Below are 27,775 nucleotides of genomic sequence, written 5' to 3'. Positions count from 1 at the left end.
CCAAAGAGACATAAAGACTAAATGCAATGTGGTATCCTGGACGGGTCATTAGGTAAAAACTGTGTATCTTCATAAAGCATGTATTTTAGATAAGACACAAATACCAGTAAATAAATGGGGAGAGATAAAGCGACACAGGTTCTAAAATCTGACTAGGTATTTTCCTATCAAGTACCCTAAAGGAAGCCTGTAAAGCCTGTGGACATCATAATAAGCCTCATTTGGAGGCTTCAGCATATAAAACTGGTGTGGTTTATGCACCCCATGGAACTTTGGATACAGGCCACTTTTTTTTTTTCCAGCTCAAAAAGCAGCAGTGACAATTGCTATTCTCCCAGGCTAAGTGTTTAGGCAAGTTATAGCATTATGAGGGTGATAGATCCCAAATTCTCTTTACTTATTCTCCCTGTGCCATCCACACAATTGCTTGAGTCAACTGAAGTGCTGACAGGTTTGCCCATGAGCCACAGCCCAAGATGTTTTCCATTTCTTTCTGGAGGAATATTATAATCTTTCCTTGCAGCAGGGCAGAACAAATGCAACTGTTTCACAGCTTACCTGGTGGATTTCACACACTGCCATGTGTTTCATTTCAAAAGACACTTTTCTAGGGTGCCTGGGTGACTCAGTTGGTTACATGTCCGACTACAGCTCAGGTCGTGATCTTGCAGTTCGTGCATGGGTTCAAGCCCCATGTCGGGCTCTGTGCTGATAGCTTGGATCCTGCTTTGGGTTCCGTGTCTCCCTCTCTCTCTGCCCTTCCCCCGCTCACATTCGCTCGCATGCACTCTCTCTCTCTCTTAAAAATAAACATTAAATTTTAAAAAAAAAAAACGTAAATGACATTTTTCCTTCCCTGGGACATTGGGAGGTTATGCCGAGGCTTACAGGGGTGGTGTGGGCATGTTCCCCCACACGAGGGGGACTCGGCCTGCCCTCATACTCCACCTGCGCTTTGAAGTCATCTGTGACTCTTCTAGGTTATTCCCCATATCTAATTGGTCCTACCAAGCCCCCTTTTGAAATTCCTCCAAAAGTTATTCCTTCCTCTCCATTCCTGTTGTCTTAATACAGGCCTTTTGATCTTTTACATAGATGTTTTTTTTAAAAATAACAGTTTAACTGGTCTTCCAGTCTCCAACCCACTCCTCCCCTGAATCCATCCTCCACACAGCCATAAATTCCCTAAAGCACCACTCTGATCATATCATTCCTCTGCTTTTAAATTATTTGATGACTCCTTGGTTACAAGAAAAGGTCCAGAAGCACAGACAGTCTAGATCTCACCCAGATTTCTAACTAGATCTCCCGCCCTATCCCCTGCTATCCTCCCTTCTGCTCCAACTGTCAGTCATTCTGTCCCGGGAGCCTCAGAACTCAGATGCGCAAGACTCTGTTTCATGATTAGAAAAGGCTCTCTCATGCGTCTGTGCCTTTACCTGTGTCCTCACTCAGTCAGAGAGGAGTAGCCAGGCATGTGAGGTAGAAAGACAAGGGGGTGAGGGAAACAAGGGAACTGATAAGCATTACTAAAACTGCACAGCGCTGCATTCCTATCTGGGTGTTCCATAAATACTGAATAATTGAATGGCTGAATAAATGAATTGCCGACCATAACGTCCAGGCTGCAGAGGCAGGCAAGTGAGAACAGATGGACTATGAGAACAGCTCTGAAGTTTTTTTTTTTTTTTTTTTTTTAATTTTTTTTTTCAACGTTTATTTATTTTGGGGACAGAGAGAGACAGAGCATGAACGGGGGAGGGGCAGAGAGAGAGGGAGACACAGAATCGGAAACAGGCTCCAGGCTCCGAGCCATCCGCCCAGAGCCTGACGCGGGGCTCGAACTCACGGACCGCGAGATCGTGACCTGGCTGAAGTCGGACGCTTAACCGACTGCACCACCCAGGCGCCCCTGAAGTTTTTCTTATTACTTAAACCCTTTTTCCTCTTTTCCTCCCTCTCCCCTTCTTTGAGGCCTCCATGTTTATGTTTCTTCTCATTTACAGACTGCTATAACACTACCTCAGATGCATTTAACCACACCATGCATAATTTATTTACTCATTCGTCATAAATCAATCCCTCTAGCCATCTGGAAAACAAGAACCACTTCTACTGCCTTTCAAGCTCCTTTTAACTAATCTTTTTAGTACGTGCTATTGTGCCTGGTACAAAATGTTAGTATTTTATGCACAGTCTCACCACTGACATCAAGGACTTTATGACCTTTTTTTCTGTTGTTGTTGTTGTGTATGTTAGGAAACCACATGTGAAAACATTAAATAAAATAAGAACAATTAAAAAGCTATGCAAGAAAATGATATCACTACAGAGGACAGTAAATGGACTGATTTTTGTGTGTGGCTCATAGAAAACACCTTTGTCGCTTTATGGTCAGACCTTGTAAATCACAAGCAGTAATTCTCCTGTACAGGCAAATGAAAAGTGGTGAAGGACTACTCCTGGAAAAACACATTCTATAGTCACAAGCAATGTCAAAATCTCGCCCGCCTCAGCTTTCATGTCTATTAAATAGGAATAATAGACACTCACTTGCCTCCATCATTTATTGAGAGCAATGTGAACACAAAAAGCACTTTGGTGATATGGATGCTATATGGTATTATTTTCAATCAGAAGCAATAATCTGGATTAGCCGGAAGGCTTATTAGAAGTGGCCAGCTTCCAATTTGACAATAAATTATATTAAAAAGTAATAATAAAAAAATGAGAATTGAGAAAAATACTTATCTTCCCCCACTCCCCCCCAAAAAGACGTGGCCAGCTTCAGTTTATGGACTGACCACTTCACTTGGGCTAGTAGTTGTCATAACTGACTCACGACGGTTTTAACTACACATAAGTGGAAGTGATATACAAATACAAGTCCCTTTCACAGAAATAGGCAAATATGAAAAACCATTAAATATCAAACCATGAGTACCTTTCTTTTATGAAATTTAAATTCAGGGGCTGTCTATGGGGCACCTGGGTCGCTCAGTCGGTTGAATGACAGACTTCGGTTCAGGTCATGATCTCATGGTTTGTGAGTTCAAGCCCCGCATGGGACTTAGTGCCTGGAGCCTGTTTCAGAATCTGTGACTTCCTCTCTCTCTACCTCTCCCTCGCTCACACTCTGTCTCTCAAAAAATGTTAAAAAAATTTTTTTAATAAAATAAAATAAATTCAGTGGCTCTCTTCTATTGTTACTGTCTTGAGGCACCTTTACTAGACAATTTCTTACTGGTATGTTTTTCCCAAATTGGGTCATCTCCTTGGAAAGGCCTTCCCTGACCTTTCTAACTTCTTAACCTTTCTAAAGTAGTATTCCTCAGTTACCATCTATTGTCCTTCACTTTCTTTCCATCCTCATACTAATTATAATGGATACTTAACTAAGTAGTCTATTCCCTTACTCATTTACCTGACTAGATCTAAATTTCAGATCAATGTGGATCTTATCTATGTTAATCCCACCACTGTATCTCCACTGCCTATAAAAGTGCCTGCTTCATAGCAGGTATTCAAAAAGTATTTGTTGAATGAATGGGTGGAGGAGTTTGTCCTCACAGTGACAATAAGGTTAATTCAAACTTCCTAGCATGACATTCAAGGCCCCACTTTATTTATTTGGGCTTATATTTTGCTTATTTATACCTCTGTATCATGTGCCTGCTGATATCTCTATAAAAGCTTGCTTCCTGTCTGGAATGCTCTTCTTCCTACCAAATAACTTATATTTCAAGGCCCTTCTCAAACACACCTTTTCTGTGAAAACTTTTCCAATCCTAGACACACACAAACATACAGGATGCTTCTGCTAAGTTCTTATAAGAGTTATAACACTTATAATATAGGCTTATAACAGAAATAAAAAAACAATAATAATAATGACAGCTAACATTTTATTGAGCATTAGCTCCATGCCAGGTACTATTATAAGCACTTTATGTTACTATTTCATTTAATCCTGAAAAGAACTCTAAGAGGTAGGTATTATCATAAGTACTTAATGTTTGCTTAGTCAGCTAGAATCAACTTTATGAAGGCAGGGATGGTGCCTTAAATCTTTGCTAATTCCCAAACCTAGCAAAGTTTCTGTAATGTCATATGCCTCTTATACAAATTTGCTAAATAATAAATTCTGACAGTAGTTTCTTGTCCTCTGACTTTACGCTGAGAATGGCAATCCCAATCAGTTAAAGAATCAGACAGTAGTTTTAAGGAATTATATAGATTTATTATATTATATTTATTAATTAAAGTCCTTTATAATTACAACAAGAAACTCAGAAGTCACAAAAGAAAAGGGTGATATATCTGGCTATGTAAAAATTTTAATATTTGTAGATTTAAAAAAAAAGTTAAACAAAACCAGAAATGGAAAAAGATACACTCAACCTACATTAGATGAAACATAATAATAATATATGAAGGGCTCCTAGAAAAACTTAAGAAAAGATAATCAGCCTATCAGAAAAATAGGAACATCATATAAACAGGAAACTTCCAGAAAAAGAAATTTAAGGGGTTAGTAAACATACAAAAATATGTTCAACTTCACTAATTTAAAAAAGTAAAAATTAAAACAATAATGAATATGTCTTTCTTTATTTATTTTGCCTATCCTATTGTAAAGGTGAAAAAAGAATTTGACTATTCAGCACCAGCAAGGCTGTGGTCAAATAGCACTCACACACTCATGCTACAGAAATGCTCTAATATACTTAAAGAATAAACACACACACTGCAGTATTGTTTGTAATAGCAAAAGATTGAAAACAACGGAAATGTGCATCAATAGAAACTTGGTTAAGTAAATTCTGGCAGCTCTATCATGAAATTATATGGAGTTATCAAAAAGAATGATGGTACTGGCTAACCAAATAATAGATGAAGGGAATTCTTATTATATGAATGCATGCCCGATAATAAAAACCCAATTATGAAAGAGGGAACAGATTTTTAAAAAAAATTTTTTTTAATGTTTATTTATTTTTGAGACAAAGAGAGAGCAGACTGCAAGCAGGGGGAGGGGCAGAGAGAGAGGAAGACACAAGATCGGAAGCACACTCCAGGCTCTGAGCTGCCAGCACAGAGCCCAACGTGGGGCTCGAACGTATGAACTGTGAGATCATGACCTGAGCTGAAGTCGGTGGGTCATCCAACTGAGCCACCCAGGTGTCCCAAAGAGGGAACAGATGTGAACAGACACTTCATCAAACAGGATATGAGGTTAGCAAATAAGCGCATGAAAGGATGTTCCATATCAGAAGTCATTAGGGAAATTAAAATAAAACCATGATGGGATAACACTTATTAGAATGGCTAAAATAAAAATTACTGGAAATACCAAGAGCTGTTGAAGATGGGGAACAAGTGGAACTCTCATTACACAGCTAGTTCAGATATAAAACGGTTACAGCTACTCTGGAAAATGGTTTGGCAGTTTCTTATAAAGTTCAACATACATTTACCACATGACCCAGTGATCCCACTTCAGGCTACACTACTGAACAAGAAAAAAGGAATGAACAACTTGAATTAATCTCCAAGGCCTTAAGCTGAGTAGCGAAGTCAGTCTCAAAGGTGACATACTATGTGACTCCATACATGACATTCTAGAAAAGAAAAAAAAATACAAGAACAGAGAAAGATCAGTGGTTACCAGGGATTGGGGGTGAAAGAAGTCTGGCTGCAAAGGGGCAGGAGGGAATTCTTTAAGGGTGCTGAACTGTTCTGTATCCTGTCAGTGGTGGTGGTTACAAAAATCTATGCATGTGTTAAAACTCTTAAGATTGTACCAGAAAATAAATTTTACTGTATATACATTAAAAATAATTTTTAAAAAGAAAAACTGTCATCAACAGTAATGATACCTTCTATTTCCCCATCTAAGGGAGGAACATCATCTCTCATGGAAAAATCCATAGCTGTCCCTGGTATGTCCATCAAGTCTTCATCACTGGAGCTGCTCCGGAAGCTATTGAAACTCCCCTGCTGAAAGCCTCTGTTATCCATGGTCCCTGTGCAGAAAGAAAAACAAGAGGCTCATTACAATGACCTTCAAGCTTATCTTTTTTCATTGTGGCAACTACACATAAAATTTATCATTTCAACCATTTGAAACTAGACAATTCAGTAGCATTGTTCATTTACAATGTTTTGCAATTATCACTCTATTTCCAGAAAATTTTCATCATCACAAACAGAAACTCTGTACCCAGTAAACATAACTCCCTCCTAACCCCCAACCCCTTACAATTGCTATTCTCTTTCTGTCTCAATGATCTGCCAATTCCAGGTATTTCATGTAATCATATATAAATTGTGGCTTTTTGTGTCTGGCTTCTTTCACTTATAATGTTTTGAAGGCTCATCCATGTTCTGGCATGTATCAGTACTTTATTTCATTTTCAGACTGAATAATACCATCGTATGGATATACCATATTTTGTTTATCCATTATTCAGTTGATGGACATTTAGTTAGTTTCCACCTTTTGCGTTACTTCTTTTTATTTCTTTTAATTTTTTTTAAAAAAAATTTACATCCAAATTGGTTAGCATATAGTGCAACAATGATTTCAGGAGTAGATTCCTTAGTGCCCCTTACCCATTTAGCCCATACCCCCTCCCACAACCCCTCCAGTAACCCTCAGTTTGTTCTCCATATTTATGAGTCTCTTCTGTTTTGCCCCCCTCCCTGTTTTCATATTATTTTTGTTTCCCTTCCCTTATGTTCATCTGTTTTGTCTCTTAAAGTCCTCATATGAGTGAAGTCAAATGATTTTTTTTGTCTTTCTCTGACTAATTTCACTTAGCATATTACCCTCCAGTTCCATCCACGTAGTTGCAAATGGCAAGATTTCATTCTTTTTGATTGCCGAGTAATACTCTGTTGTATATATATATATATATATATATATATATATATATATATATACACACACACACACCACATCTTCTTTATCCATTCATCCATCGATGGACATTTGGGCTCTTTCCATACTTTGGCTATTGTTGATAGTGCTGCTATTAACATGGTGGAGCATGTGTCCCTTCGAAACAGCACCCCTGTATCCCATGGATAAATGCCTAGTAGTGAAATTGCTGGGTCGTAGGGTAGTTCTATTTTTAGTTTTTTGAGGAGCCTCCATACTGTTTTCCAGAGTGGCTGCACCAGCTTGCATTCCCATTGAGTTACTTCTTATTCTATTTTTTTTATTGTTGAATATAGTTAACATACAATGTTATATTAGTTTCAGGTGTACAACACAGTGATTCAACAATTCTATACATCATTCAGTGCTCACCAAATGAGTGTAGTCACTATCACCATACAACATTATTACAATATTATTGACGCTATTACCTATGCCGTACTTTCTATCTCTGTGACTTATTTACTGTATAACTGGAAGTTTGTACCTCTTAATCCCCTTCACCTATCTTGCCCAACCCTCGTCCCCTCTGGCAACCATCTGTTTTTTTATTTGAGTCTGTTTTTGTTTTTTAGATTCCACACATAAGACAAATAATATGGTATTTGTCTTTCTCTGTCTTATTTCACTTAGCAGAATATCCTCTAGGTCCATCCATGTTGTTGAAATGGCAAGAGCTCATTATTTGTTATGGCTGAATAATATTCCATTATGTATATATACCACATCTTCTTTATCCATTCATCTGTCAATGGACACTTGGGTTACTTCCATATCTTAGCTACTGTAAATAATACTGCAATAAACATAGGGGTACATATATCTTTTTCAAATTAGTGTTTTCATTTTCTTTAAGTAAATACCCAATAGTGGAATTACTGGATTATATGTTATTTCTATTTTTAATTAAGGAACCCCCATACTGTTTTCCACAGTGACTGCACCAATTTACATTCCCATCAATAGTGCACTAGAGTTCCCTTTTCTCCACATCCTCTCCACACTTATTATTTCTTGTCTTTTTGATGCTAGACATTCTGAGTGATGTGATGTAATATCTCATTGTGGTTTTGATTTGCATTTCCCTGATGATCAGTGATGTTGAGCATCTTTTCATATGTCTGTTGGCCATCTGTAGGACTTCTTTGGAAAAATGTCTAATCAGGGTTACCACTTATTCTTATGTTTTCTTTCATGTTCTTACTTGGACAATATAGACATGCAAACCACTTAGTATATTCAATTACCCTTCAGATGTAATGTTCTTCTACCCTTACCATGTAGTTGATAGCAGTTGATATCTGCTATAACTGCCGATAGCAGTTTTTTGAGAACCATGCAAAAGAGCAGACCAAATGAGGATAGGTGTACAAAACTCATGGGAGTTCACAAGTAATCAATGGAAATAAAAACTAGATATCACTACTGAGAAATGTTCTGTCCATTTAGGAGTAGAGAAACATTATCTTATGGCTCTGATTCTCCCAGAGCTCATAACACAATGCAGATGCTCAGAAATGAAGAGGCATGTTATGCCATTTAATGTTGTTCTCTGCTGAAGAATGTAATATTAAAGATTAAACATTTCCTACACCCTAAATGTGAATCTTCAGATTATAAATTTTACTCAAAAAATTTAAAAATTTTTTTTTCTTCAACGTTTTTATTTATTTTTGGGACAGAGAGAGACAGAGCATGAACGGGGGAGGGGCAGAGAGAGAGGGAGACACAGAATCCGAAACAGGCTCCAGGCTCCGAGCCATCAGCCCAGAGCCCGACGCGGGGCTCGAACTCACGGACCGCGAGATCGTGACCTGGCTGAAGTCGGACGCTTAACCGACTGCGCCACCCAGGCGCCCCTTTACTCAAAAAATTTTAGTATGTTGATTTTAAAAAACATTAGAGTCAACTTTACTTCACCTAGCCCTGCCCCCTCCTCCCATTTTTTTGATGAGATCTTGATCCAAAATCATAGTCAGCATAGTTCTTTTGGATTTGGCAAACAATATTCCTTTTGAGGTATTCCAATTCTCTTAAGAAATTTCTTACTTTAGGTTATCTGAATTATGTGTAATGTGGAAAAATCAGATGGGATAAATTAAGCAATAGGGCTGGAAAATTGGAACAGAAAAATTAAATATTTTAAACATTGAGCGAAAAGGATAAAGAACCAACATTTACCAGGTACTTATCAATTTTTAGGCACTGGGCTATGTGCTTAAACTGAATTCTTTCACTTAATTTTTCCAATGTTCCTATGCTGTGGCATTATCACTCCTAGTGCACCCGAGGAAACAAATTCAGAGAGGCTATTTTCCCAGTTAATATTTTTTAAAAAGTTAAGCTCTAAATCATGTGTTCAACTTCCTAATACCTCATGTGTAATAGAGACCAGCTTGACTGAAGTGTGAGTGACATTTATGAACCACCTATTGTGTACAAATCATCATGGGACAGACACAAATATGATGCGAGATGGGTCAGATGAGATGAAGATTGAGAGACAAAGATTTGAGAGTTATCAACATCAAGGTGTTGGTTGAAACCAAGAGAACAGATATCCCAAGGGAAACTTGCCATCACTTATGGATAAGAACAAATATAAAGAAAACAAATGCATTCCCAGTCTCCTCCCTTAATATGCACAAACAGCTTGAAGTCTGTACATACAGGAACAGTAAGTTCTCCACACATTGCCATGCTTGTGTGGTGACAAATGGTCAAGTAGAGAAGGTAGGGTCATTTATGCAAAGGTACTAATAATGTACAAAATGACTGATCATGAAACCATTTCCTTAGCTACACAAATTCTAACTTTGTTATGTGGATCAAATAGGTACTAGGGTACTAAGAATCCATGTTCTATGGCCTTAGCTGAGCTCCTTCACTGCTGCTCGCCAATCCTTCATCCTCACTGGACTCTTTCCCCTTCCCCTGCTCTACCTGTTTCCTTCATTCCCCTTCTTTGAGCATTCCCACAACAACATGCTTACACAGAATGCCTTGTCTGTTTCTGCTTCTAGGGAAACTGACCCACCGCAGGATCCTTAGCAGTTTTTTTCCTACTACTGACAACACAGAGGAAATCCTGAACTTCGGTCTTCCCTCGTGTCATCCAGGAATAAGTGTTTTACTTTTTATTTAAGAAGAAAAAGAGCCCCTCTACTTTGCTCTGTATCTGGCTGAGATCACAGATCCTTCTCCACCTTAATCCTATTTATTTTATTTGATTCTTTAAAAAAGCCTACTATCTCTAGCTCTTATCTCTACCTCAAGCTCTAGTCCTGAATTCCCAAGAACTCTACCCTGACACTTCTGTTGCTACTTTAAACTCAACAGGATGAAAATTAAAAATACAGCAGAAACAACATCAACTTAAATGCAAATCACAAAATCCACACAAGACATGTTCCCTGCCCTCACCCTCCACCTCAACTTTCCTTCTTAAATGCAGGTTGGCATCAGAGTCCATATTTGTAGTTAATATTTGTCTAGCTCTGGATTTACTACATTCAACAAACCCACCAAAAGCACTTTATCTCAAGAGTAGGTATTCTGATTTCTAGAAATCTTAGCTAAAAACAAGCATCATTTTAGCTTATGAGAAGAACTCAGGCCAATATGGTAGCACAACTCAAGAGGTTTTCTTTCTGTTTAAATTTATTAAATTCCCATGAAGTCCATACAGTGACTAGCACTGAAAAAAATCAAGAAAAGTTACAAAATGATGCAGAATCCTTTCCCTCTCTCTCCACTGCTTACATGTTTCATTCAGGAAATGAGGTAAAATACATAGTGCCAGCAACTCTACATTAGCCACAAAAATCATAGGAAGAAAAAGTATAGGGAGTCCAAAAATAATTTATGTCTGGATTTGGAATATGTCCTGTAGTCATATTTTCAGATGGGTGTACCTATTGTTCTGGGAATTCATTAAAACAAAATGATGACACTACAGGATGAAGACTCACAAAGGAGAAGCTGGAAAACTTTTCAGTTTCCCCATAGGGACCTTACAAACTCCTTCCTGTAACCCACTGACACAGAAGAATCCAGCTAAATTGAACTGCCTCATTCTAAACATTTCCTGGAGCAGCTATCTGCTTCACTGTTTGGGTTATAAAGTGCTTCCTTAATAAGTACATAGGAATAAAGGGTCAACAAAAGAAAATTAGAAGTAGCAAGTCAAGCAAAACAGATGCTAAAAATAGGAGTTCAACAAAGGAAATAAGCACAGTTACTAAAACTCAAAAGTGATACTTGCCTATGGATAATCCATTCTGGTAGAGCCATTGGTTTTATTTTGCAGATATAAAAAACTTCAAGGGGCGCCTGGGTGGCTCATTCGGCCAAGTGTCCAACTTCAGCTCAGGTCATGATCTCACAGTTCGTGGGTTCCAACCCTGTGTCTGGCTCTGTGCTGACAGTTCAGAGCCTGGAGCCTGCTTCCAATTCTGTGTCTCTCCCTTTCTCTCTGCCCCTCCCCTACTCACACTCTTTCTATCTCAAAAAATGAGTAAGCATTTTAAAAAAAAAACTTCAAGAGAGGGGCGCCTAGGTGGCTCACTTGTTTAAGCATCCGACTCTTGATTTCAGCTCAGGTCATGATATCATGGTTTGTGGGTTCAAGCCCGCTGTTGGGCTCTGGGCTGACAGTGTGGAGCCTGCTTGGGATTCTTTCTTGCTCGCTTGCTCTCTCTCTCTCTCTCTCTCTCTCTCTCCCTTCCTCTCTCCCTCTCTCAAATAAAATAAACTTTAAAAAAATTTCAAGAGAAAAAAAAGTTAAAGCAGCAGAATAATGAGGAAATAAATTCCTTACAGTTGAGATTCAAACCCACATGCAGTTAAACTCCAAGTCCAGTGGTCTTTCCACAAGTTTGTGACTTCACTATGACATGTCAGTCCAGAAAATGGCACGTCTGGAATAAATCAAACCTCTAGATGGCCACAAACCTGAGATCAGCCAGAATTTAGGGTAGGGCAGGAACAAAGTAAGGGGATTTTATATATTATCCCAATAAGTAGATTGCATATAGGGCTTGTCATATAATGGAGGGTTGGGGAGGAGGGCAATTAAGGAGAAATGTTTGGTTGATATTTGTGTTACACAGCTTCACACTTTCAGCTTAAAGGCACTTTTAGTGCCTTCTGCCACTTTCTTGCTTAAAATCATAAAGCTGGTTCCCCAATGCCTATAGGGTCAAGTTTATTTTTTAATATAATTTATTGTCAAATTGGTTTACATAAGAGTCTCTTATGCTTTGGCTCTCTCCCACTCTAAACTCTTTTTTTTTTCTTTTTTTCCTTTTTTTTCCTTCCCTTCCCCCATGGGTTTATGTTAAGTTGCCAAAGCATAAGAGACTCTTAAAAACTGAGAACAAACTGAGGGTTGATGGGGGGTGGGAGGGAGGGGAGGGTGGCTGATGGGTATTGAGGAGGGCACCTTTTGGGATGAGCACTGGGTGTTGTATGGAAACCAATTTGACAATAAATTTCATATATTGAAAAAAAAGTAAAAATATATACCTAACTAGGTATGACTAAATATAAAAAAAAAATTGGTTTCCATACAACACCCAGTGCTCATCCCAACAAGTGCCCTCCTCAATGCCCATTACCCATTTTCCCTCTCCCCCACCCCCCACCCACCCTCAGTTTGTTATCTGTATTTAAGAGTCTTGTGGTTTGCCTCCCTCCCTCTCTGTTTGTAACTATTTTTTCCTCTTCCCTTCCCCCATGGTCTTCGGTTAAGTTTCTCAAGATCCACATATGAGTGAAAACATATGATATCTGCCCTTCTCTGACTGACTTATTTCACTCAGCATAATACCTTCTAGTTCCATCCACGTTGCTGCAAATGGCAGGATTTCATTCTTTCTCATTGCCAAGTGGAATACCCACGTCCATTGTGTTTATCCATTCATCAGTTGACAGGCATTTAGGCTCTTTCCATAATTTGGCTATTGTTAAAAGCTCTGCTATAAACATTGGGGTACATGTGTCTATAGGGTCAAGTTTAAATTTCTCTGCAAGGCATTCTGAGCCCTATCAAATTTAGATCCCATCTACCCAGATAGACGTATCCTCTGCCACAAATTTATTATACTCCATATAAGCCATATAAATACTTTTACACCCCCATGCCTTTGCTTAAGCCAGATACTCTATCTGGAATCCCATCCAGTCCTCCATCATCTTTTCAGCCTGATTAAATCCCATTCAATCCATCTAGGACCAGCTCAAATAGGCTTTTCCCTCAACACCTCCTTTGTTGAGGTATCTATGTTAATTACATAATCTCTACCACTTAAGTCTTGTGACTACACCAAGCCCTTCTCATTTCTGTTGTCCCAGCAACTCTAGTGTTGTTCCAGAGTAGGTGTTCAATAAATCCTTACTAAGGAGGATTCCAGTTGGGGAGGAAGAGTTAATGGCCAACCAACATATTTATATGGCTGGCCCTCAATAAATCTATGCCTTGCACTGTGATGGTAGGGAACTGGGGATACAAAAAAAAAACATTAGTTACCTTTTCAATACTCTCAAGGAATTTATGATATAGTTGGGGAGAAAACTTTCACATAATGCAATTTGCACCATAGCTAAGTGCTAAACTGCTAGAATGAAAGTACAATTGGCATTCAGAAAAGGGAGAGGAGACTGTAAGCCAGAGAAGGCTTCATGGAGGAGAGAGGGTATTCCAGGCCCAGGAAAAAAAATGATCAAAGGCTTGAGAATGAGGCTGGCATTTGTGCTTCTCTAGAAGACAGGGTAGCTGTTTGTGAGCAAATGGATGGAGATACATCATGAAGGACCTGGTAAGTCAATGGGGTCACTATGGTTTTTGAGGAGCAACATGATAAAAACATGATTTTAAGAGGTACATACAGCAGCAGTGGGCTGGAAGACAGAGGGGTAAAGGGCTAAGAAGGTAGTTCACTACTTCCTGTTTAAATGTAGGGGATTTGGGAAGGAGGAGGGGTACATATTTCTGAAGGCTGTACTGAAAGAGCCAGGTGTGTGCGGCAGGGGATGGTACTAGTTTACGGTATACCATACTGACATCTTGTTTTACTAGTGACAGTGACATATGTTGGTTTATATAAATTAATATTTCCATCTCAATTAGCCCACTTGGAAAAAACAAATGTGTAAACCAATGGGTGGGCTGATACATATGGCCCTTCAATGAATATATAAAAGTATATCACACATTCCAAAGCTAACAAGCACAAAGAAGCAATAAACTTTCTTATTTCTTATTTTTACTCCACAAAAATATCTGTTGACCTGCACATGGCATGTTGTGTAATATATGCCAGATGCTGCCAAAGTGGAAAAGAAAAAATGCAAGAGGAAGAAAAACTTGAGAGGCATTATAGAATCTACCAAGCTACAAGTATTATCATGTTATTAAAAATAAAACATTAACACAATCCTAGGGGCACCTGGGTGGCTCAGTCAGTTAAGCATCTGACTTCGGCTCAGGTCATGATGTCACGGTTCGTGGGTTCAAGCCCCACATTGGGCTCTGTGCTGACAGCTCAGAGCCTGGAGCCTGCTTCGGATTCTGTGTCTCCCTCTCTCTCTGCCCCTCCTCTGCTTGCACTGTCTTTCTCTCTCTCAAAAATAAATAAACACTAAAAAAAAATATATACAAGAATTCTTAAAATTCAACCAGGAACAACCCAAATAAAAAATGGGCAGAAGATCTGAACCTAACCAAATAAGATATATAGGTTGCAAATAAGCATAAGAAAAGGTGTTCAACATCATGTGTGATCAGATAATTGCAAGTTAAAACAATAATGAGACACCACTACACACCTGTCAGAATGGCCAAAATCCAAAACACTGACACCAGATGTTGATGAGGTTATGAAGCCACAGGAACTCTCATTCATTGCTGGTAGGAATGCAAAATGGTACAGCCACTTTGGAAGACAGTTTGGCAGCTTCTTACAAAACTAAACATACTCGTATTATACAATCCAGCAGTTGTGCTCCTTGGTATTTACCTAAATGACTTAAAAATTTACGTCCACAAAAAAGCCTGCACACAGATGCTTATAGCATCTTTACTCATAATTTCCAGAAGTTAGAAGAAACCAAGATGCCCTTCAGTAGGTGAGTGGATAGACAAACTGCAGTACATCCAGATAATGGGATGTTACTCAATGATAAAAATAAATGAGCTATCAAGCCACAAAAAGATATGGAAGAGTCTGAACTGAACTAAAAGAAGTCATTCTAAAAAGGCTACATACTGCATGATTCCAACTATATGAAATTTTGGAAAAGGCAAAACTATGGAGATAGTAAAAAGATCAGTGGTTACCAGGGGTTATGGGAGGGAGGGCTGCATAGGCAGAGCACAGAGGATTTTAGGATGGTGAAACTACTCTGTATGATACTAATAATGGTAGATATACATTAGTATATATTTGTCCAAACCCATATAATGTGCAACACAAATAGGAAACCCTAATATAAACTATGGACTTTAGTTAATAATAAAGTATCAATATTGGTCTAAATGTAAAAGTTTAGACTTTTTTTCTTTTACTTTTAGACTTTTACTTCCACTAACTGCAAGATGTTAATAATAGTGGAAACTGAGGTGGGAAAATATAACTCTCTGTACTTTCTGCTCAATTTTTCTGTAAACCTAAAACTGCTTTTAAAAAAAAGGTCTTTTAAGTTAAAAAAAATCAAAGGAAACTAAAAGGGAAATTTACACATAAGGAAATTCTGACTCTAAAAATCATCCTGTGGAATGCAGAAATCTCGTTATTCAAACCAGTGGTTCTCAATGTTCAACATGCATCAGAACCCCTGCACCAGGGCTTGTTAAAACTCAGACCTCTGCCTACTCTCCAACTTTCTGATTCCCTAGGTCTGAGGTGGGGCTCACAATTTGCATTTCTAACCAGGTGCCAGGGAATGCTGATTCTGCTGGCCCTGTACATCAAGAGAAATACAAATGTATAGAATTGTTGAATCATTATATTGTGCACCTGAAACTAACATAACACCATATGTTAATTATACTCGATTTTTTTAAGTTTTAAAGAGAGAGATAAAGTCTAAGGAAAATAAGAGCAAAGCTGAGCAGTAAACATAAAGGGATTTTAGGGTATAGAGAAGTTAAGGGGTACCTACTACATAGTTTGAGTCTTTTCTGCAGAATATATTGGGAGAAGTTGGAAGAGAAGAACCAAGAGTCAGAATTTTTTAAATTTTTTTTTTATGTTTTTTATTTATATTTTGAGAGAGAGAGCTAGAGAGCGAGAGCGTGCACGAGAGAGAGACAGACAGAGAGAGAGAGAAAGAGAGAGAGACAGACAGAAAGCACGGGTGGGACAGACAGAGGGAGACGCATAATCCAGAGACAGGCTCCAGGCTCTGAGCTAGCTGTCAGCACAGAGCCCAATGCGGGGCCCAAACCCATGAACCACGAGATCATGACCTGAGCCAAAGTTGGATGCTTAACCGACTGAGCCACCCAGGAGCCCCTCAAGAGTCAGAATTTTTAAGTCCCACCTATTTAGGAAGTTGAGAAAGAAGACTGAAATGTAGTGTCTGTCTCTCTCTTTCACCTTTTGTAATTCTGTATTGCTATGCTGACCTGAAAATCATATATCTGTAATGGGCAATGGGCAAAGGCATTGAGAAAGGTTGGAATAAACAGATCAGCCTAGCTGAAGGAAAGAGTAAGTACTGGAGAATAATGCTAAAGCCACAGTAGGGACAGGCTAAATATGCTAGGCTAAATCCAAACTCTGCCACCCCTCCCCACCTTTTCTCTTAGAGATTTATCCTAGATCTCTTAACTCACTGGATTGTCCCCTCATTTCCAGGAGACAAAATGTGCTGCTGATACACAACTTTGAACTCTGGGACAATACCCTTCTGCCTCCTTCTACCTCTCTTTTTACACACAAAAATGAAGTTAAAAAGTGAACAGAAAACATATTAAGAGTTTCTAAGAAATTCCTATACGTGCCCACAAGGCCAAACACCCAATGCTGTCTATTGGGTGTTCACTGCAGTATCTCTAGCAAGCAGCATAGTGGCTGGCATGTGGTAAATGCTCCCTAAATAAGTGCTGAGAGAATAACCAAATCTGAGGGAAGTGATGTAAAGGTCAACAGTCCTCCTATATGATCACGATGCATTTTTTTTTTTAAGATACAGGCATATAGGTGATGGATTTAGAAAGCATGGCACTATGTGCAATGAATGTGAAAGAGAGAGAGCACACACGCAACCAGAATGCTCCAGTACTGGATGTGTGTGTATGCATACATATGTCTGTCTACAATGATAAGACCCAACCTGACACACCATAGGTGTGCATAACAGGTAATAAGCACATCCAGGCCACTAAATCCCAACACCCAGAGATCACTCAATAAATATTTATCAAAGAAGTAAATGAATGAATGGGAGAGAAGAGCAATCTAAGGTCACTGTGCACCTGTCCATGCCAGATGAATCTCACCTTCTTAGAGTCCTTGTACCAGAGCACTGTACATCAAGCACTTACGACAAGGTACTAAGGACAGGAGAGACAGACAGGGAGGGAGGGAGGGAGGGAGAAAAAGGGGGTGGAAATAGGCAGATAGTAAGGTAATATAAAGATATAGGCTATTATCATTTCCATAAAGCGTGATGTGCATACAAGATCAGCAATAAGAAGGGTCCCCTGCTCTTCACCCCCTCTCCAATTCAAGAAGAGTCTATGGTGGGCATCTTAAGGAAGCTCACAATTCTTCTTGCAGTTCCTGGGAGCTAAGGGACAGTTTATGAGCTCAGACTCCTACACATCCTGTAGGTGTGATGCTTCTCCACCAATGGGCACATCTCCCTATCCTCAGAGGGTATGGCGTGAGGGTACCCTCAGTAGTTGGGAGGGGATGGCAAGACTTACTCTTTAGTATCCCCAACATTTGTGCCCATCTGCACCATGGATCTAGATGAAGTTTCATCTCCTAAAGGTGTCACCAGAGGGCACAGCCACTGATTATGCCTGTCTTGCTCATTATTGTATTCTTAACACTCAACGCAATGCCTGACACACTCCAGAAACTCCACACATTTTCAGGAAGGCAAGTAGGGGGACATACTAGCACTCAGTCCTGCCATATGTAGGCAAGGCTCCCTCTATTTGAAGCCCTGACTAGAGACCATACTTGAGATAGCACTCACATCCAGGTTGAAAGGAAGTGAGGGAAGGAGCAGATGGGAAAGCTCTGGTCCCAGCCCAGCACCCTACATGTGGAGGATAGCAGAGGAAAAAAGAGAAAGCTCACTATCCAGTACTCTGGGCACCTGAGCACACTGACATTATTTGATAAAGACATTTCTTTTAGAACACAGACAAGCCCACCAGACAGAGAGCCCCAAATCCCTAACTATTCTGTTTTTCTGTGCTTCCCCAACACCCACCAGTTACTGAAAAACTCACTGGGAAGGAGGGAAGGAAGGAAGGAAGGAAGGAAGGAAGGAAGGAAGGAAGGAAGGAAGGACGGACAGGAGAGGGAAGAAAGGGAGGGGAGAGAGAAAGAAGGAGGTAGGAGAGGAGGAAAGTAGGGAAGGAAAGAAGAAGAAGAAAAGGAGGGAGGGAAGAAGAGGGAGGAAGATGTATAGTCTGTCCTTCTTGGTGCAGTTGAGCCCACCCTCTCTGAATCCTTGCCCAGGTGCATTGCATTGAGATAGCACTAGCACCCAGATAGCAAGGATTAGAGGGGGGGGGGCAGGGCAGAAGGCTGAAGCACCTGCAGTGCTCAAGGTGGAGAAGATTTTCTGTTACATAGGTCCACACGAGAGCAGGAAGAAGTCTCAAGGTTTGTGTACACTGGGAGGGGGTATTAAGAAGAGGCTCCCTTCTGTGGCCCACCCAAACTCAGCACAGGCAGGGATATTCAGTGACATGGAAGTCCACTCTCCTGCACGTATTCTTTGAGACAAGGGCCAAGACCATCCTGTGTACTACCATTGCCCAGCACAATTTAGCACGTTTGCTCGATAAATACTTGTGGAAGGGAGAAGAAGAAAGGAAGGAGAGAGGGGTGATTCACAGGTGCTGTCGTCCTATGTGCAGAAAAAGGCTCCTCTCAGAGTCCTGGGGTAGGTGTACTGCACCAGGATAGTAATCACATCTAGTTCACAAGGATATGAAAGGGGGAACTGAGAAGAAGGCTCAGGATGTGCATACCATGTGCACATCTCTGTGAGAGAATAAGGAGAAGCCCGATTCCTGCACCCTGAGCCCAAGTATCCACAGGCATTTTTAGGAGGAAGTTGACTCTCCACGAACCTGCCAGACTGTAAGGCTGGTGTCCCTGACCAGTTAGTTTACCATGACATCCCCCAAACAGCAGGAACTCAGTACCCTTGTGAAATGATGGGCAAAGAAATGCACATACAAATAACTGAACGAACAAGCACAGGAAAGGAAGTGTTGTACAGGCTCTGTCCTACACATAGACCAAGGTCACAATCTCTTATCCTTGCACAATTCCCCTGCACTGATAAGCCAGCACTCGTGCCTAGGTCACAAAGATAGGGGAAGGGGGGCAGCCAAAAGTCACAGTCCAGACACCTGCACAACATAAATGCATTCAAGTGTGTATGTAATAAGGAAGTTCTCACTTCTTCAAACATAATGAAAAATGAAGTCTATCTCTTGCCTTTTGATTTGGGGCAGAAATGTGTCTCTATATATGTACATATCTGCACATGTGCACAGGAGGAACATGGATACGTGCAGAATGAAAAGGCTCTATTCCTGGCACACCCTGCATTCCTGCTTTCTAGGCCTGGGGAAGTTCATTTGCTACACATGTCCACTAGACAGGAAGTTCTATAAAGAGAGAAGTTGTCTTGTATTCAGCAGGACACTTCCAGCATAATGCATGGCACATAAAATGTGATCAGTAGATATGTGTTGACTGAATTGCTTGGCAGAAGGTTCATGATGACAAGGCTCATCCTCCTGTAATCCATGCACACAGGAGGTGCTTTGAGAATTAACAACTCCGATATGCAATGGGTATAGGAGAAGGAGCAGTACCTTCTTCTGCACCCCATGAGCGCACATGTGTGTCTGTGTGTACCTATGGTGTTAAGTTCATGCCCTGAAAAGTAATGATAAAGCCCTCCCCTAATACAATCTTGGCTGTAAGTTCACTTAGCTTGCTATGCTGGCCAAGTGTGTGGTTTTGGAGGAGGTAGGGACAGTCATGAGCAGATGTACTCCCTGCCACAGCTTGCAGGGACACAGCCCTGAGAATGCGTATGAAAAATGGGGAAGCTCGTTCCCTCCCACCCACTACTGGCTAAGTCCTTTGCAGGCTGAGCTCTCACCTGATTTGCCTATCACTGTGTCCCCGGCACTTACACTAAACCAGTGATTCTCAAACTTGAGGAAACATCAGAATCAGTGGGAAGGCTTGTTAGAATACAGACTTCTGTGGTTCAAAATTTTACTAGGTCAGGAGTGGGGTCTGAGAATTTGCATTTCCCACAGGTTCCAAGGTGATACTTGATGCTGCTGGCCCAGTGGGCACACTTTGAGAACCACTATTCTAAATAGATATTAAAGAAATTGAAGAATGAGAGGGGTGATGTAAAACTCTCTACTTTTAAATGTGGATGAGATCCCTTCTGGATTTTTGTACAAGGGCAATGGACTGGGACTCCATTTGTACCCAAGCACCAAGAATGAGAGAGGGGGACCTGAATGGAAGGGTCAGGCATCTTTGGACCGTGTATGTGTGTGCAAGAAACATCACTCTTGTGCTCACGGGTGACTGCCTATGACTGTACAAAGGGGCATGCTTTTCCCATACGTGCACATGTGAGGTAAGCATTAGGGGCTACTTTCATTCAAGCTCTGGCTGTTGAAGGAGCATGTAGAAAGCTCACTGCCCTGCACATGGGACACAGGTGAGAGGCTGCTGCTAATGATGCTCAGTGTCTTGTGGGTGCAGTTCTGTGGGCAGGGGACACACCCTCTATGTTTCTATACCTGAGTGTGTGTGTGTGTGTGTGTGTGTGTGTGTGTGTGTTTATGGGGAAGGCTCTCTTTTCTGCATATAGTGTGTTCACATGGGAGTATACAGAAAGGTAAAGAAAAGATCTCTGTGCGCGGCAGCATGAAGGAGAACAGCAGTAAAGGACTCCCTCATTGAGTCCCTAGGGAAGGGAGGGTTAGAAAAGCACACTGGTCTGCATGCTGACATGGGAGTGGGGCAGTACAGCATGCTCGCTCTCCTGCCCTCTCTGTAAGTGGGAGTCTGCAGGCAGGTCCACATCACTGAGTGTGTCTGGGAAGTGGGGTGGTAAGAAATCTCACCCTGGCATAACCTGTACATACTCATGTTTGCACATTGGATAGCAAGCAACACGTAGACCTACTTCATCCTTCTGAACAGTGGCCTATTAGTCCATAGCATCTATGAGTCATAGTGGGTTTATCAGTCCCCTACCAGAATGTCAGGGTAGGCAGCCTTGTCCGTTTTGATCCCAGTTTCATTCTCTGTGACTGACATATGTACCTGACATCTAGGAGACACTCAGCTATCTGTGGAAGGAAGGGAAAGGAGAAGAGACAGTTGCTGCACAAGAGCTGTGTCCTTCTAAATGTAGACAAGGCTCATTCCCCTGCAGTCCTTGAACAAGGACAGTGATCCAAGATAGCACTGGCAGCTAGACCAACTGAAGGAGAGTGAAGCACCTAGTCAGGGCCCACTGGTGATACATGTGTGTGTATTTGTGTGTGTGTGTACTCAGTCAGGCCCTTCCCCTGAACACTGTGCAGGGGAATTGTGGGATTGTACTGAGGTTTAGAAGGTTCTCCTACACACACATTTGTGAGACCAGGGCAGGGCATTTCAAGTCCCAGCATGCAACCCACCCACCTCCAGGACATGCAGGCATAACAAATGAGAATGAGTCCATTCTCCAACTTGCAGGGAGAGACCAGCTGTGGCTCATTATCTTGTGTTCTCAGCACAACACGTGAAATAGAGGAGGTACTCAATAGGTAGTTGCAGAAAGGAGAGGAGAGAGGATGCAGAGGTGCTCTGTCCTATGCGAAGATGAAGCTCTCCCTCTCGGAATCCTTGCCCAGGTGCACTGCATTCAGAAAGCACTCTCACCCAGGTAGCAAGGATTAGAGAGGGAGAGCCAGACCAGAAGATTCCAGCACCTGCATGCCTTGTATGTGTGTGTTTAATGAGAAGGCTTACCGTTCTTGCCCAGTGCATTGATGTAGGATTGAACTAAAGTAAAGAGGTTTTCCTACATATATCAGTCACATGTGTTTATAAGTTGTGGGGGGGGGGCGGGTGGCAGATAAGAAGTCCCCTATGTGACACACTTACTCCCAGCACATGCAGGGGTTGTGGATAATGACAAAGTCCATTCTCCTCCCTGGACTATAATATCCAGGAGGGCAGGGGCCAAGTCTGTCTTATCCACTCTTCCATGTCCAATGCCCAGCACAGTGCCTAATAAATATTATTCATGTAAGGAAAGAATGAATGAGGGATAGATGGCAGGTTGACATGCAGCAAGCAGCTGAGAGGTAATGTACAGATCATCTGTCCTTCTCCATGCAGAGGACACTTGCCCTCCAGAACCCCTACCCTGGTGCATTGCATTTAGAAAGCACTCTCACCCAGGGACAAATGATGACAAAGACGGAGCAAAGAGCTTGGGCACCTGCACCCTGTGTGTGTGCGTATGTACATACTTAACTCTCAGGGTTCCATTCCCACAAAGCATCACTATGTGCATTTAATAAGACTGATGCACCTCCAGGGTGTGCGTATGTATTCATCCCCACGCACAAAGTCACACAGCCATTCTCTGAGCCTCTGAACATGCACTGTGAGCGGCACATTTTTCAGATCACACGTGCGAGTCTGCATGTGTTGGCTGTCTGGTTGGGGTTTAACAAGACTGGGACAACCTGTGTATATGGGCACTCATGTGCATGAACACATTGGAGGATGGTATAGTAAGGGGATATTTCTTCCCTTACATTCCTCTACTAAACTATAAGCTCATTGAGGGCAACACCTGGTTGTGTGAGTCTTATCACCCAATGTATGTTTCCCCATTACAGTATCTATCTGATATACAGTAAGCCAAAATAAAAAGAAAGTTCATGCCCTAACATAAGGGTAAGTCTATCCACAGGGAATGATGTCCATTTTCCCACGGGTGTCCTCTGGAGAGCCCAGGAATGAGGGCTCCAGGCCAGGGACCTCATCTATCTTATTCACCATTGTATCTCTAACACCCAGTGCAGGGTCCGCACCTCAAAGCAAACTCAAATATTTGAAAGAAAGTGGAAGAGGTGATATACAGGTGTTCGGTCCTTCTACATGCAGACAAGGCTCAGCCTCTTTGAATCCTTGAATAGGTGTGTTGCATGGAAACAGCACTCACACCTAGGTTCCAAGGATTCGAGAGGGGGAGCAGATAAGAAGGCTCAGGCACCTGCCCTTTGTGTGTGTGTGTGTGTGTGTGTGTGTGTGTGTGTGTGCGCGCGCACGCGCGTACAAGCGCGTGTATGTGAACCTATGATGGGAGAGTCTTAATCTCATGTAAAGGGACTACTCTCTCCTGAACTGTTCTGTGTGAGATCAGAGAAGACTCAGGCTTTTGCGTGTGTGTGTGTGTGTGTGTGTGTGTGTATTTGTGGGTGACAATGCCAATGAGAAGTCTACTCAGTGGCCCTCCCACTCTCAGGGTAAGTAGGTGTAATGACTGATAAGGAATTCTATTCTTCTCCCTTGACAGTAAGCAATACAAGGACAGGAAACAGATGTGCCTTGTGTGCTCATGCATGCTCGCTGCCTGACTTGCTATCATGTTTAGAAGAGGTGATCATAAACACCTGTGGAATGGAAGGAGGCTAGAAAAATACTCTGTCTGAAATGAAGATGAAGCTCTCCCTCTCGGAATCCTTGCCCAGGTGCATTGCATCCAGAAAGCACTCTCACCCAGGTAGCAAGGATTAGAGAGGGGAAGCCAGACCAGAAGGCCCTACAGGGGTTTAACAAGAGACCTCACTCTTCTTCACAGAAGATACTTACTTGTGATGATGCAGAAGTACAGAGAAGGTTCCTGAACTTCACGTTAAAGGTGTCTGGTTGAACACCCATTCATTTTGTTTTTGTTGGTTCCCTCACATAACAACAAAAACAATGACAAAAAGGTATAAACTCACATGGACAAAGAGACAAAGGAGAGGGGAATGTGAGCAAGAGGAAAAAGAGAATGACTATGAGCCACCACCAAGCTCATGATCCCTCATATCCTTCACAGTTAAGTGCTGTTGTTCTTAAACTTCAACCTCCATCAAAATCACATGGAGAGGAGCACCTGGGTGGCTCAGTCGGTTAAGCATCCAAATTCGGCTCTGGTCATGATCTCACAGTTTGTGAGCTCAAGCCCCGCATGGGGCTCGCTGCTGACAGCACAAAGCCTGCTTAGGATTCTCTGTCCCGTCCACCTCTGTCCCTCCCCCGCTCTCTCTTTCTCATTCTCTCTCTCAAAAATAAACAAACATTTAAAAAAAAGAATCACACAGAGAGTTTGGTAATATATAGGTTACCTCTTCACTGTGACAGGAAAATGAAACAAGATGACAAATCGAGGTGAAGTGGAGCACAACTGATGGCACACAGCTATCATTGTTTATACTTCTTACCCTCCATTTAGAGGGGTGTATGGATTTGAATGAGGGTGCATTTTAAGGACAGTGGTCACACTCCTGTATGCAAGGGACATGTGAGAGGAAAGAGGTCTGAATGTATATCAGACCAAGCACCTGCATGGGGAGAATGAATAGATTCATTCTCTTGAACTCCTTGTGTGTACATGAATTGATGAGTCTATCTTTCAATCTTGCTTATCAAAAAGGTCGCACTCCTTCACATATAAACAATATGAAAGAAAACATTAGAAGTTTCCCTCTCCTCTACAGTGTGTGTGTGTGACAGAGAGAGAGACAGAGACAGAGAGAGAGAGAACGCTAGAGCAGGGAGAAACCACTACAACAAGGTGGACCTTCCTGCAAATCCACCATGAGAATGGCATCTGGAGAGCTCATTGTTGAACAGGTAAGACTTTAACTGCAAGAGCAACCTCAAGTTCAACTGCAAGAGAGTCAGAGGGCTGTGCCTTCACACTGGGCATGCATTTGTGTATATATAGTTCTATGTGGGTGGGGGAAGTGAGCACATGCAGCCCATTCAAGAGAGTGAAGTAAGCTGAGGCTTGCCCTCCTGCAAACCCCACATGATGGAGGGAGTTTGAGAAACCCCACTCTCCCCCAGGGAAGAAATATGTAAGATGGATCACTCTCCTGAATGTTTCACATGCATGCATGTATTAGAAAGTACTCAGAGGAGAATGACTCAGAAAGTGAATTCTTTTTTTTCTGTTTTGTTTTGTTCTGTTTTTTGTTTTTTGTTTTTTTTTTAATTGGGGAGAGAGAAAGAGCAAGCAAGCATGCATGTGCATGTGCACAAGCGGGGGTAAGGGCAGAGAGAAAGAGGGAGAGAGAGAATGCCAAGGAGGCTCTGCACTGTCAGCAGCAAGCCCCACGTGGGGCTCGAGCTCACAAACTGAAAGATCATGACCTGAGACAAAGTTGGGTGCTTAACAGACTGAGCCACCCAGATGACCCTCTTTTTGTTTTTGTTTTGTTTTTTTTAATGTAGGCTCCATGCCCAATGTGGGGCTTGAACTCATGATCCTGAGATTCGGAGTTGTGTGCTCTACCAAATGAGTCAGCCAGGAACCCCCCAGAAAGTGAATTCCTTGAGTGAGTGAGTGAGTGAGTGAGTGAGTGAGTGAGTATCAAAAAGAGAGAAATAGAGAAGAAATTACAAATGAATGAGTGAAAATGAAGGTATTTGCCCCTGTGAGTATGAAATCGAAAAGCTCTGGGGTCTCCCATCTCTGAACACTCAACTGCCTATGTATGTTGTGCACTTAGCTAAGTGTGGGCCTCTGATGCCTGCTCATCCTCTTGGCTAGCTGGCTTGTGCATATATGTACATTCAGGTATCTGTATCTGTGGATGCATGAAAAAGCACTAATAAGCAAGTGCACCATCATTCAGCAACTTCCCCATTCAGGGAAGAAAACTGAGACAGCTCAACAGTGCAGGGTCAGGGCAGAAAGGCTGTATCCTTGCTCACCTCTGGGACTCTATGCAGACAGTTCCACACCCCGAGATATCCCTATCTGTCCTGGGGATGGGGACAGGGTGCTCAGCAAGTGGGGACTAAAGTGTAAACTCATTCGCCACCATCCTCAGCACATGTGTACACTTGCACAGTGGGTACAAATGCGGTGCATTTTCCTGTATGTGCCCACTAGCCAGTGTACCCAGCGGGCTATGACTGTCCTGTTTACTGCTGGGTCCCTACAAACAGCAGACTGTCACAAAGTCATAAGTAAATAAATAACAGCAGGAGGTCATGTATAGCTACATCGGCAGATAAGGCTCAGCCTGCTCTGAAACCTTGCCCAGGTGAATTGCACGTAAAGAGCACTAATAACCAGGTATAGGCATGAAGGATTAGAGAGAAGGAGCAAATGAGGGGGCTCTCAGGGGCGGCGTGGTAGGAACAACAGAAAAAGCTCACTTTTCCTAGCCCCTTAAACACAGGAAGGCAGGCTTAATGGTAGTGAGGAATTTTATTCTCAGGCACAAGCTCATGAGGCAGTAAGTCCACAGGGCCCCTAATGTTTTGCCCACTACTGAATTCCCAAATCCAAGAGACATTCAAGAAGATCTGTGAAAAGTCTGAACTTCTCACCCTCTGGGAATCCTTGCCAAGTGCACTGCACTGGGACAGCACCTGCATCTGAGTACTAAGATTAGAAAGAGGGAATAGGGTAGAAGGCTCAGGCACCCACACACCCAGTGTCAGTTCAAGTGCCCAACTCATACATGAAAAAGAAGAAGGAGAAGGTTCAATCTTTGACTCTTCTTTCTCTCTTATCTCACATCCAATATATCAGTAAATTCCATTGGCTCTAACTTTAAAATATATCTATATCTGGGACGCCTGGGTGGCTCAGTCAGTTCAGCATCTGACTTCAGCTCAGGTTATGATCTCACGGTTCCTGGGTTTGAGCCCGGCGTTGGGCTATGTGCTGACAGCTCAGAGCCTGGAGTCTGCTTTAGATTCTGTGTCTCCCTCTCTCCTTCTGCCCTTTCCCCACTTTTGCACACACACTCTCTCTCTCTAAAAATAAATAAATAAACAAACAGTTAAAAATATATCCATATCTAACCAGTTTTAATCACCCTCATACTTCCACACTACCACCATGTCTCCATCAATTTTTCACCTGAATTATTTCAGTGGCCTCCTAACTGGTCTCCATGTTTCTGCACTTGCTCTCTCATAGTCTATTTGCAACACAACAGTTAGAGTAATACTTTTGAAAGGAAGCAAGTACAACCCCTGGAATATTGATTTTTAATTGGAAGTGTAAGAATGAACTCATATAGGGGCGCCTGGGTGGCTCAGTCGGTTGGGTGTCCGATTTTGGCTCAGGTCACGATCTCACAATCAGTGAGTTCGGGTCCCGCGTCGGACTCTGTGCTGACAGCTCGGAGCCTGGGGCCTGCTTCGGATTCTGTGTCTCCCTCTCTCTGACCCCCACTCCCCTCATGCTCTGCCTCTCTCTGTCTCAAAAATAAATAAACATTAAAAAATGTTTTTAAAAAGAATGAACTCATATATTCTATCTGGACACAAGATAAAGCAACAAACACAAAACTTTTTT

At 41.7% G+C, this 27,775-nt stretch overlaps 1 protein-coding gene across 1 annotated transcript in view; it reads right to left on the bottom strand.

Annotated features, from left to right (window-relative positions):
* The window catches only part of CLCN5 (chloride voltage-gated channel 5), a 144,410-nt gene that overhangs the window by 34,849 nt on the left and 81,786 nt on the right, over positions 1-27,775 (bottom strand). The window contains exon 3 of the mRNA XM_030305792.1: positions 5,880-6,026. Within this exon, the coding sequence (XP_030161652.1) occupies positions 5,880-6,026 (147 nt within the window). The remainder of the gene's footprint in view (positions 1-5,879; positions 6,027-27,775) is intronic.

The sequence above is a fragment of the Lynx canadensis genome, chromosome X (assembly GCF_007474595.2).
Source record: "Lynx canadensis isolate LIC74 chromosome X, mLynCan4.pri.v2, whole genome shotgun sequence".
Lineage (NCBI taxonomy): Eukaryota > Metazoa > Chordata > Mammalia > Carnivora > Felidae > Lynx > Lynx canadensis.
This window is presented reverse-complemented; position numbering and strand designations above follow the sequence as displayed.